The 12,033-nt window shown below is 30.0% G+C and overlaps 2 protein-coding genes across 2 annotated transcripts; one reads left to right on the top strand and one right to left on the bottom strand.

The window, feature by feature from the left end:
• The first annotated feature begins 780 nt into the window (after window positions 1–780).
• On the top strand, window positions 781–5,453 carry LOC112751026 (exonuclease 1). Its single transcript, XM_025800003.3, has 12 exons — window positions 781–926; window positions 1,032–1,068; window positions 1,197–1,371; window positions 1,462–1,540; window positions 1,661–1,705; window positions 1,972–2,121; window positions 2,270–2,384; window positions 2,573–2,673; window positions 3,571–3,668; window positions 3,762–3,854; window positions 4,223–4,440; window positions 4,741–5,453. Exons 1-12 carry the CDS (start codon window positions 849–851, stop codon window positions 5,292–5,294), a joined length of 1,743 nt encoding a protein of 580 aa, XP_025655788.1. The 5' UTR covers window positions 781–848; the 3' UTR covers window positions 5,295–5,453.
• A 276-nt stretch (window positions 5,454–5,729) lies between these two features.
• LOC112751027 (beta-glucosidase 44) lies at window positions 5,730–11,720 on the bottom strand. Its single transcript, XM_025800004.2, has 11 exons — window positions 11,324–11,720; window positions 10,049–10,107; window positions 8,916–8,991; window positions 8,742–8,813; window positions 8,497–8,584; window positions 8,164–8,416; window positions 7,946–8,061; window positions 7,219–7,439; window positions 6,854–6,885; window positions 6,659–6,761; window positions 5,730–6,160 (listed from the first exon to the last, which is right to left on the bottom strand). The coding sequence occupies exons 1-11, from the start codon at window positions 11,577–11,579 to the stop codon at window positions 5,880–5,882; spliced, it is 1,557 nt and encodes a 518-aa protein (XP_025655789.1). The 5' UTR covers window positions 11,580–11,720; the 3' UTR covers window positions 5,730–5,879.
• Window positions 11,721–12,033: the final 313 nt, after the last annotated feature.

Here is a 12,033-nt window from a genome sequence, read left to right as displayed (position 1 = left end):
AGACATACTTCTTTTGTATGCAAAAATTTATGTTTATTTATTTATATTTATATTTATATTTATATATTTATATTTATCAACCATTAAATATTCAAAATTCTTTGTTATCATCAATAGTCAGTAATTAGTTTTTTAAAAAAATTATGTCCTATTCATCTATAATCCTTACTAACAAAAGAATGTCTATAAAAGTTTAAGCTATTCAATTTCTATATAAGTGAACAAATTAGGAATAAACTTTTATTTATAATTTTCAAATATTTAAATTAAATTGTTTAACTAACCTAAGTTTTTTTTTTTTTTTATGGATATCTAATTATCTACTTATTTCACTTTGAAATAACTATATTTTTTACTTTTAGATATTAATGTACTTAAATATAAAATAAATGTAAATTCAATAATTTTTTAATGTACCGAATATCTAAAAATTTAAAGCGAATAACATGTTATATTACTAAAATAGATAGTTTTCAAATATTTCATGGTTTTAAATTAGGGTTTACTGGTTTAGAATGGTATTATGTTAAGATGATCAATTTAAAAAAATTAAAAAAATAAAAAATTTAATTTGGCATAAATTAAGTGCACTCCATGGCAACCAATGAACCAATCACTACGCTCCTTATTGGACTGTGTAGAATCATTCTGTGACAGGCACGTGATCGACAACTTTACGCAAAGCATAGGCTTTCTCCTCGTTTTGCCTCCTTCAAATTTTGCCACTTGCTTATCTTCCCGCCATTTTCTGCTTCCTTATTAATACTCCAAAAAATGGGGGGAACAATTGAAGAATTGGTTTTCAGAAGAAAAGAAAAACCCCAAAACCCAGAATCGGATTGCAAAAAATGGGTATCAAGGATCTCCTGAAATTTATGAAGCCTTACACCGAACCTATCCACATAAAAAAGTACGCTGGCAAACGAGTAAGAAACTAAGAATCAGACCTCATTTTCATTTGAAGTTCCAATTTTTCATTTGAAAAATTATTTGGGGTGTGCTCATTATCTTTGTTTCATCTCATTTTGCAGGTGGGTATCGATGCATACTCATGGCTTCACAAGGGTGGTGAGTAGTAAATAGTAAAACTATTTTTGTTTTTGGTGCAGTTTAGATTGATGCATTGTGTAGTTAGTGTACACTGTAACTAATCGTTAAGATGTTGAAGTTTGCATTTTTTTTTTTTGGTTTTTCAGCTTATTCATGTAGTATGGAGCTTTGTCTAGATTCTGATAGTGAAAAGAAATTGCGGTACATTGAGTACTTTATGCATCGAGTGAACCTTCTTCGCTACTATAAAATAACACCGGTTGTTGTCTTTGATGGTGGCAATGTTCCTTGCAAAGCAGCAACTGAGCAAGAGAGGAATAAGTATGGTTTTCAAGTTTTGAAATTGATAAAGTGCATATCTAGTTCCCATAGTGTGTAATGTCTATGTGTTTTTCTTTTCTTATGATTCAGAAAAAGAAGTGCTAATCGTGAATTGGCAATGGCCAAGCTCAAAGAAGGAAATGTTATTGCAGCTTCAGAACTCTTCCAGGTACAACACTTTTTTCTTTTCTGTCTCCCTTTATTTTTGGGTAGTTTTCTTGTTCCATGTTCTCTATGTTAGTCCCATGAAGGAAACATTGAATAGTTTTAACTTGGTTTTCTGTTGTAGAGAGCAGTTAACATTACTCCCCTGATGGCATATCAATTAATTCAGGTATGTTGTAAACATATCCTTTTATACATACTTTTGACTGATACCACGGAGAATACTTCCGCCTAAGGTTATCGAGCTCTCAATAACTCGTAAACCCTTCAAAGCAAGTTTACAATTTTACAGGAGTTTATGAGTTGAGCTTTATGATTTAAGTTCACCTATATTTGTGTAAGTTCTACGAGTTTAGGTGAAAATTCGAGTTTCATTACCTTGCTTTCACCTCTTTTTTCCTTTTTGAGAAATACCAATTCCTAATCACTTTGCAGACTCTGAGATCAGAGAGCATTGAGTTTGTTGTAGCTCCATATGAAGCAGATGCTCAGTTAGCATACATGTCCAATCTTGAAGTAGAAAAGGGTGGAATTGCTGCAGTGATCACAGAAGATAGTGATTTGATAGCTTATGGTTGTCCAGCTGTAAGAACTTCTTCAAATCTATGATGCTGTGCGTCAGGTTTTTATTGCATTTTTCTAATGTATTGATGTCAATTATTGCTGCTTCATTGTTAAACTTCATCGAAGTCTGAAAGTTTTGGATTTGTTATTTGGTATGATTTTGAAACAGATTATTTTTAAGATGGACCGTGATGGGAATGGCGAAAGAATTGAGATAGAGAAGGTTTTTTGTGCCAAGTCCAGTAGACCTTCATTTCGGAATTTTGACATGAAACTCTTCACAGGTAAACTTTGTGAATTGCAATAATGCATCTGCATAAATGTGCAAATTTCTTGGTAGTAACCAACAAAAAAAGAAGGGAAAAAAAAAAAAAGACAAAACCCTGCAAAATCATTTACAACTTAAAGTATGCACTTGTAGTATCTTGGCATGAGATGAAAGGTTGATAAGGGATTTTTATTGTCTTTCCAGGTATGTGTGTCTTAGCTGGCTGTGATTTTCTTCCATCTGTTCCTGGAATTGGTATTGCTCGAGCTCATGCCTTAGTGTCCAAGTATAAGAACCTAGATCGTGTAAGTATCTTCATATCGGATAATAAGAACGTGTGCTGATTGAAGTATATCTGAACAAAATATGGAAGATATATTTTAAGCTCTTTTCATCTCAATTGCATTGTTCAGTTGGAATGAATTCATTATGATTTAGATTTTGACCTGTTCAGCATAAGGATTTATCATTTTCTATTTATACTAAGTCTGAACTTTGAATGCCAAATACCTATGATGATAAACTCAGAATTTAAGGGAAAGAGGCTTCACATAAATTCTATGTACTTGCAATATTGATGTTTTTGGAAATAAGATACAGATATATTTATCACATAAAATTTTCAACATGAATCACTAGGTTAACATTATAAGCACTCAGCACTTAGTATGAAGTTACATTTTCAATAAAAAATTTTCTTTCCCCTGGAGAAACTAATTCATATTTAGTTAGTTCTGCACTTCTGTATGGTACAACCTATATCGTGCCTTACCTATGTACATGAAAACTTAGACTATGTGCCATGAGGAAATTTTGTTAAGAGAGAAATTACACTTAGGCCAGTACTATCTTGATCTCTAACTTGATCAATGACTTTATCATCTTTTCAAGTTTCTAGTTAATTATCCTTATGACAAGCTATTAGTTACTAATTTACCACTACAAAATAAGTAGTAGCAAACAATTGTATTTTAGCCAAGAACTTCAATTTTTCTAGGATGTCTACTTTTAACTTCTATCATCAATAGGGGATGGAGCCATAAAATACAAGATTTTACAAATTTGGAATATTTTCTCATTTTGAATGTTAATAACAGCAATATATGCATTTTGTTGTAATACTTTAACAGAGGCAACTGGCAATTATGCTGTTCTTGTTCATATCACTTTGTTCTGACTATTAAATAAGATTTTTTTAACAGGTTTTGTCAGTTCTTAAGTTTGAGAAGGGTGATCAAATGCCTGAAGATTATGCAAAATCCTTCAAAGAGGCAATTGCAGTCTTTCAGCATGCTCGAATGTAAGTACTTAAAAAAATAGTTCTTGTTTCTTTTAAAGAGCATACATTATTATATCATCAGTGACTATGTTTCCTTATGAAATTAATGTGTAGATATGATGCCAATGCTAAAGAGCTTAAGCACATGAAGCCTCTTCCCCAAGGTTTTCTTGAATCACTCGATGGAACCCTTGATTTCTTGGGACCGTATCCTTTAATTAGTCTTATGTTGTTTCAACATTCTCGAACTCACTAGCATGTAGCATCTGTTTCCAGCCTTTGTAAACTGTGTTTTGGCAACAATTTCTTATACTATAGTTTTACATTATCTTCCAATTAGATGCTTGAGTTTGCATGACTTTTGAAACAGTGGATGGTTGAATTAAACACTTTCTCTAATGTAGCAAAACATGATATTTATATAAAACTATATTATAAATCAAAGTCTCTTGACTATTGGTCATGCCTTTAATAATGCACTTGCACTTTGCACTTTTGATAGGGATATTTGATCAATGTCAATCTACATGTGCTTGTTGAACATATTTTCCTTGACTAAATCCATTGCCATGTAGAGAAATTCCATCAACTATAGTCACTGCAATAGCTGAAGGAGACTTAAACCCATCAACTAAGGAAGCCTTTGATAAGTCTGAAAGTCCTGGACTTTCTCTTAACCGTATCGCAGTCAAAAGCATTGGTCAAATAAAGAAAGTTGAGGTTCCAAAACAACTTACCAAGGAAAACTGCTTCTCAATCTTTGTCTCCCAAAACACCACTGAAAATAATACAGGCAAGTCATGTAAATTAGAGAATCATGTGGTCATAATTTAGAAATTAATTACTCTTGACAAACTATTTTTTGGTAGTTACATTGTAGACTATATATAATTTGTTATGTTTACGCTAACTTCATATCTTGCATCATGACTATAAGGGAGAGTAGTATTATATTTTATAAATATAGGATGATTATCAAGTGTTGTAAAATTTTAATCTTGGGGTGGTTAATATCGGTTAATCTCAAAGGAGGTAACTGATTTTCGCTATCTATTAGAATGTAATAAACATTTTCTTCATCTGCATTCTGCAGTGACAAGAGAAGAGTTGATCTCAGATAAAGAAAGACATTCAGTTGAAGAATTGGCACTTGAGAAACTAATCATGCCACTGGAAACAAATGAAACAATTGAAAAGACCATTATATTTGATGACACTCCTTTGAAGGTTCCTAACAACAACCCATTCAAGATAATGAAAACTGAGGAAACATCTTTTTCTGTTCAGACAGATAATAAAACCACATTTGAAAAGGTTTCTATTGCAAGCAATGAGGAATACATTGACTTGTGCACACCCCCAGATAGTTTTGAAGAAGAAAAGGAGTCTCAGAATCTCTCAAGAAAAAGGGAATTTCAGAACATTTGCTCAGATGAACCGGTCTCAGGAGTGACTCAAGAAGAACTAGATTCAGATGTTGTTTGCTTGAATGTGGAATCACAAGGGAGTGTGAATTCTAAGACAAGCATGAAAAATGGTTCAGGATCAAAAGGAAGATGTGGAAGAGAAAAACAATCAAAGAGAGGCAAGTTCAAGCAGGCTTTGACCGGGAATAGAACTATTTTGAGTTTCTTTTCTAGAGTGTAATCATAAAATTTCTATGGCCATGAATGTTTTGTAATCAATTTAGGATATAATTCCCCATTTAAATTATAAACATCTAGCTTTTTATAAAATAGATTCATCACAATGGGGTAGGTGAAAATTAGAAAAGATTTTTGTTGGAAGACTTATAGTATTAACTCTTTTAAATCTTTCATTGGTCTGAATAAATCATGAGTTTTTAGTAATAAATTTTAGATAGTAGTAATTTTATTTAGACGTGTTTAAGTATTAGACAAAATTTTGGTAACAAGATATAGATACTAGAGGTTTCATTTAGAGCATTCAACATGTTTAAGTCAAAAGAAGAAAATTTTTTCATTTGCATACTTGAAAATATAGTTAGAAAAGAAAAGATGAATGAATTCATAGATTTTTAGACTTACTTTCTGTGCCTCATTTAAAACATAAGGTAGAGAGTGACATAAAAGAAACATTTTATTTGCATATACTCAAGTCGCATACATATATAATTAAAACCTCATAGGCAAACCACATAAGAAGTTAGGAACAAGATACTCTATAGAAGCTTAATTGGTGAATCAAGAAGCATTGTTGCCAAGCTCTTCATTAGTTCTTAGTCTTCCTAGTAAGGAGTTGCTTGAACCAATATGCTGACATCTTAGGGTATCTCTTAAGGGTCTTGAAATCAACATACACAATTCCAAACCTTGATGTGTACCCTAATCTCCATTCAAAGTTATCAAGCAATGACCATGCAAAATATCCAACTACATTCGCTCCATCATCCACTGCTTTCTTTAATTGAGTTAGATAATCTTTGTAAAAATTTATTCTTGTGGTGTCATGTAAGCCCTTTGGTAGAGTCCAACTTCCCGGATCATCCATTCCTACAAATCATAAACTATGTTAGATATCATGTTGAATAGGTACATACATATTGCTAGAATCTCGATTTAACTCTTAAAATCTTTGGATATTACGATTTTAAATGAGTGAATCGATTTTTCAAAATATGTGTTATGTTTGACTTTTCAATTCCACGTAAAATCTCTATTTTCTCTGATACAAGTACAACACTAGTACCGAAGGAAATAACATATATTTACAATAAAATCTTAGATTGCATTCTTGACAAAAATATGGTGGAAGAAGAAAATGACAAATTCATCCCTAACCATTAAAACAGCTAAATGCGTAATCCTCCTTTTAGTGTATGGATTATGTATATTAAGATCAATTTTGTTATCATTTTTGAATAATAAATGACAATTTTTCATCTTTAAATATCGAGGAACGATGGTGTCTTCGATCCTCTCTGAGGAAATTAGGATATTAATCAAAAGATTAGAAACAAAACCACAAAGTAGTAGGCTTATGGTGTTTACCATTTTCAGATAAGATGACAGTTGGGTTTCCATAACGCTCCTTGATGTATATTAGTGCCTTGTACAATCCCCATGGTACATTGTAAAGCCAATATGAATATGCCTGCACAGTTCAATTTCATGACAATATTAATGCATGATTTTTATACACTTCTAATTTTATAAATTGAACATGTACCACTTTTTCTAACTTACCTTCGGACCAATAGGTTTCCCATTTTTAGCATCTGCCAAGTTACATAAAATCAACATTAATCAAAGAAATGCAACAAAAAACACCAAAAAGATAAATTAAACTATCTTCCCTAGGATGTCGAGTGTCATATAACTTAAGAATAATGTTAGGAAAACAACTTTTTTTCAGCCAACATTAGCCATCTTTTTTTAAATTATTTTGCTTATTTTAAATTATAGACCTTAAATCATAAACCCTTAGTCCTGCACCACTCAATTATAAACTCTCTAAAAGTTAGTTTCTTATACTTTCTCACAACTTAAATATGAGGAGAAATCGGTGTAATTTTTTCTGTTTTGAATTGTAAGGGAAGCATGGATCTTACAAACAAATGCTACATTCCAATCTTGTTGGTAGCCTGGAACTTTTGGTGGTTTTGATAGGTGGGGTTCAGCCATGTAGTAAGTAGTATACTGGTTAATGCCAACAAAATCCATGGAACCCTTCACAATCTTAACTTCTTCCACACTGAACTTTGGGAGTCTGTTCCCAACAATGTTTTGCATGGTTTTTGGATACTCTCCATATACAATGGGATGAATGAACCTGTATGTGAATTTCAACATTTATTAAATATATGAGAGACTACAATTTCTAGTCATAAATTGACACAAAAACTAAGAATTTTGTTGTATTGATATGAAAAAGCACAACATTAAGATAGTGTTTGGTTACTATCGAGAGAGAGAGAGAGATGTAGTAAATAAAAAGTATCTTTTGAATTTAATTTTGATATATAATGTAAAATAGATTTACATGTGTATCTAATACGTAGTACGTAAGGCCATGTCAGCAAAAATACCTAGCTTATTATATATGGATCGCGTGAATGGTCATCCAAAAGAATGGATTTGATGAATGACTATGTAAAACATATTACACTGTTAATAGATCAAAATTAAACACTTTTCAAAATAGGACAACATAAACATAATTTGGGAAAGACTTTTAAGTTTTAACCAATTTCTGTATCTGCCTAAGAACTTTACTTGAACATACTTAGGCGATGATTTAATGTGAAAATGCAAAAGATTCTAAATTAATAACTATACCATCCAACATGAAAGTCTCTTGCTCTTTGAGCAGCATAGTTGTCAGCCTTGGATCTTGTAAGAGGCTCATACCACACAAAGTCCAAGAGAATTCCAATCCTACCCTTTTGAGTTTCCTGAAACAAAAAAGCACATTCATCCACCACATAAGAACTTCATAGCAATTCAAATCAAAGAAAAAAAAGAAAGAAAGAAAGAAAGAAAGAAATTGTTATCACTTGGTATTTGGTTCTGTATCTTTGAACAGCAGTTGCATGTGCCAAAATCAAATTGTGTGCAACAATGTAAGGCTCAGTGCCTGAGTTTCCAACAGTGCAATTCCCATATTCCTTTGAGCACCTTCCAGGGGCAAAGAAGCCATTGTCATAGCCAAGAGCAGCTACCACTCTTGGTTCATTGAATGTCATCCAGTTCTTCACTCTGTCCCCAAATGTCTTGAAACAGAATTCTGCATAATCTGCAAAATCATTCCTGTGCCAAATTTTATACATTCATAAGTAACAAGTACCATCAAAATTGTTGCTTAAGAAAAAAAAAAGTGTGGTACTTACACTACTTGGTGGCTCAATAATCCATTATATCTCAATTCAAGAGCTTGAGGAAGGTCATAATGGTAGAGATTTGCATATGGAGTAATGCCTGCAAAGGTTAAAGACTTAAGATTATTTATGGTGGCTTCACCTTACCAATTTAATTACACCTCATTTAAGTAAGGATTTATCATTTAGATTAGAGTATCAATAACTTCTTTTGAATTGACAAAAATATATTATGTACATAGACATAGATATTTTACCTTTTTCAAGTAAGGAATTGATCAACCTATTGTAATAATCTACCCCTTTCCAATTTACTTCGCCTGTTCCATCTGCACAATTATAATTGGTTAATTATAGACTTCATCAGCTTTCTTTTTTCCTGTTCTTATACTACTTTTCATCAAATATGGAAAATATAACAAAATAATTACTTGGAAAGATTCTTGACCACGAGATTGAGAATCGGTAGGCATCGAAGTTCAATTTTTGCATGAGATCCACATCCTCCTGTCATATTAAATACACTTGAGTTGAGTAAAATATATATATATATATATATATATATATATATATATATATGATTTGTTTGGATGAATTTTTACAAAATTGTTTTTAAATAAATTTAAAAAAAAATAAAAAATAAAAATAATTTTATGTTTAGATATTTTATATAAAAATATTTTTTTATTTAATAATTATATTTAGGTACAATAATATAAATATATTTTTTTGTTTATTTGTAATGTTAAAAATATTTTTTTTAAAATAAAAAGATCTTTAAAAAAATATAAAATATAAATTGTAATTTTTAATTTTTTTATTTTTTTAATATTTTTGTTTTTACTATTAAAATTTTTTTAAACACACTAAAAAATAAAAAATATATTTTTTATTAATTTTTTTTAATAACTTAACAGTACCCAAACAAATTCATAGCATGCACAAATTTCCCCTTTTTTAACTAGCTTTTGGTATTAAAAATAATTAATAAAAAATGAGAAGAGATAAAAACAATTTATTTTTTATAGCATAAAAATATAAAAAATATAGATAAAAATTAAATAGTACAAATATCATTTCTTTTTTACAAATATCTTCAATGTCACGGCTTTGAACACTAAAATTTACCCTGAAATATAGCACATGTATATTATACTGTTTCTAATTATCTATTGAAAAACATTTAACAAAAAAACTGATATTTTAAGATAAACTATTCAACTCTAATATCAAGATAATAATAATTTTTTTTTCAAAAAATACCTTAAATGTAGTTGAAATAATTAAATATTATGTTAATTACATCATTTCATATAATTTTAAGTGTTACCAGGATTTATTTAATACTTCACTCGGCATGTGTATTTTTTTGTTTTTTGTTTTTTGTTTTTTTTTAACCATTATTTTTTTTTTTTTTTTGTATAATGGAAGCATTATTTTATAAACATACAAATAGCTTTTGGGCCTACTGAATTTAATGCATACATTATAAAAAATTGGAGTTAAAAATTTATTGAAATGTGTTGATACTTGGTTCATTCTTCATTCAATTATTGGCACTTACTTTGTAGCGATGGTACTGATCCACCGAAACTTCTGCAGTTCCGTTACCGGCGACAATCCCTGTTTCCAATTTAAAAAACAATGTGAGCTTATGAATTTCATTTCATTAAGATAAATTCTTATATATATTACTAAAGAAGAAGAGTAATTCTTAGTTTTTAAATATACAATAAAATTAGTATTTAGTTATTTTTAAATTAAAAATAAAATTCATAAATAACAAAAATTAAAACAATTTTCATTTTATCAATTTCTCAATTTTTTAGTTTATAAAATATTCTTTCTTAAATACATGGGTCCAATAATTAAAGCAATAGCGTGCCAACTTATTTTCAGGATAAGAGCAATGTTGGAGATTCGTGGAAGAAGAAAAGAAAAATAATGGAGATTTTATTAGATTGGGGGATTACATTCTTTCTTGTAAGATTGGGTGATTACATTCATTCCCAATTAAATGACTGGATTATGTTACACGTCATTATTAATTTGATAAGGCACCAATATCCATACCCACATAAGAATGATGAATTAATATGTATTTCTTTTAATGAAATCGAGGTGATATGATGTGATGTTCTTACAATATTCGTGTTTTAATGATTTTAATTATTAATGTTAATTATAAAAAATATATAAAATATATATGATTAAAATTATTAAAATATTAATATTTTAAAAATATTTATTGTTTAATATCTATATTTTTTAAAAAGAAAAAAAAAAGGACTTTTCTCAGTTCTCACATACATTTTCAAACTAATTAAAGATATTTGAAAGGGAAAGGTATTCTAAAATATTTTAAGTAACATGCAAATCATGTTAAAAGCGGACAGTGATTGGACACTAGTTAAGTATAATTTGAAAATTATAATAAGGGTTTAGCAGTACATAACCAAAACTTTTGACAGAATTTCAACGTTAAAATAATATATGTATATAAAATATCAGCTATAAATATAAAAATATATATTAGATGGATTTAGTAACTGATTTTTTTATAGATATATTATTTTTTTTAAACAATAAGACAATATATTAACTTTTAGCCTATGAATAACAAGTAATAATCCTCACTACTTTATATCATTTAATTATCTTTAAGTCCTAAAAAATAATTGAAATGTTCTGATTGCATTACTCAAGACAACAGTTACAAGAATTTGGTAAAGAGAATTGTTGCTAAACTAACATCACTATTCTGTCCATTCACCAGAATATAAAGCACATAAGTAATAGAATAATATAGTGATGAGAGTAATAATTTGAATTAATTTACCTGGTTTAGTGATAAAAACATCCCAAATGCTGGGGCCACGACCATCTTTGTCGGCCATACCTTCAACTTGGTAAGCAGAAGTTGCTGTTCCAAACACAAAGCCCTTTGGGAACACTTGTCTGCTCAAACCCCCCGTGTCAAAATGCACCCCATCAAGATCCCCTGCACCCGCGCCACACTGGATTATTGTTGAGCCAACTATTACAACCACCAAAGTTGTAAGCAACAGTGGTGGAGATGGTTTTGGAGCCACCATCTTTGGAGGAGAGTGTGAAGAATAGTGTGTTTTGTGTTTTCTGCTTCATATGAGTGGGTTTATTTATATTGAAAAATGGGGGTTTAGTTTCTCCAGCTAAGAGGAAAATATTAATTAATTGAAATTGGAGATATCAATCTTTCTTTCGCATGCCACCATATCGCAATCAGTAGTGTGGACCATACGTGGCCATGCGTTTTTTTTTCCCACTTTTTTTTTGTGGTACTAATCGTTTATCTCCTTTTTCCTTTTAAAAAAACTATGTAATCTCCTTTTTTTTTTCTTTTTTTAACTGTATTTTCTAGTTTAACAAGTTAAGGAATAATTCGTTGCAAATTCAAATTATTTAAAAGTATGTCGATGACTACGGAGTTGAGATTTAAACTTTTAGATAGCATTTGATGGAGAGATAGAGACTGAAAAATTGAGACTGAAAGACAGAGACTAAGAAACA

The sequence above is a fragment of the Arachis hypogaea genome, chromosome 15 (assembly GCF_003086295.3).
Source record: "Arachis hypogaea cultivar Tifrunner chromosome 15, arahy.Tifrunner.gnm2.J5K5, whole genome shotgun sequence".
NCBI lineage: Eukaryota > Viridiplantae > Streptophyta > Magnoliopsida > Fabales > Fabaceae > Arachis > Arachis hypogaea.
Note: the sequence above shows the minus strand (reverse complement) of the source record. Positions and strands in the feature narration are given on the sequence as shown.

Bases quoted from the DNA above. Each gene is read 5' to 3' on its own strand.
- LOC112751026 (XM_025800003.3), top strand. From the start codon at position 849: ATGGGTATCAAGGATCTCCTGAAATTTATGAAGCCTTACACCGAACCT. The intron at 1,541-1,660 runs GTACAACACTTT...TTTCTGTTGTAG, and splicing joins CAGCTTCAGAACTCTTCCAG to AGAGCAGTTAACATTACTCC. The intron at 2,385-2,572 runs GTAAACTTTGTG...TTGTCTTTCCAG, and splicing joins TGACATGAAACTCTTCACAG to GTATGTGTGTCTTAGCTGGC.
- LOC112751027 (XM_025800004.2), bottom strand. From the start codon at position 11,579: ATGGTGGCTCCAAAACCATCTCCACCACTGTTGCTTACAACTTTGGTG. The intron at 10,108-11,323 runs GTAAATTAATTC...AATTGGAAACAG, and splicing joins TGTTTTTATCACTAAACCAG to GGATTGTCGCCGGTAACGGA. The intron at 8,814-8,915 runs GTAATTATTTTG...ATAATTGTGCAG, and splicing joins GTGGTCAAGAATCTTTCCAA to ATGGAACAGGCGAAGTAAAT.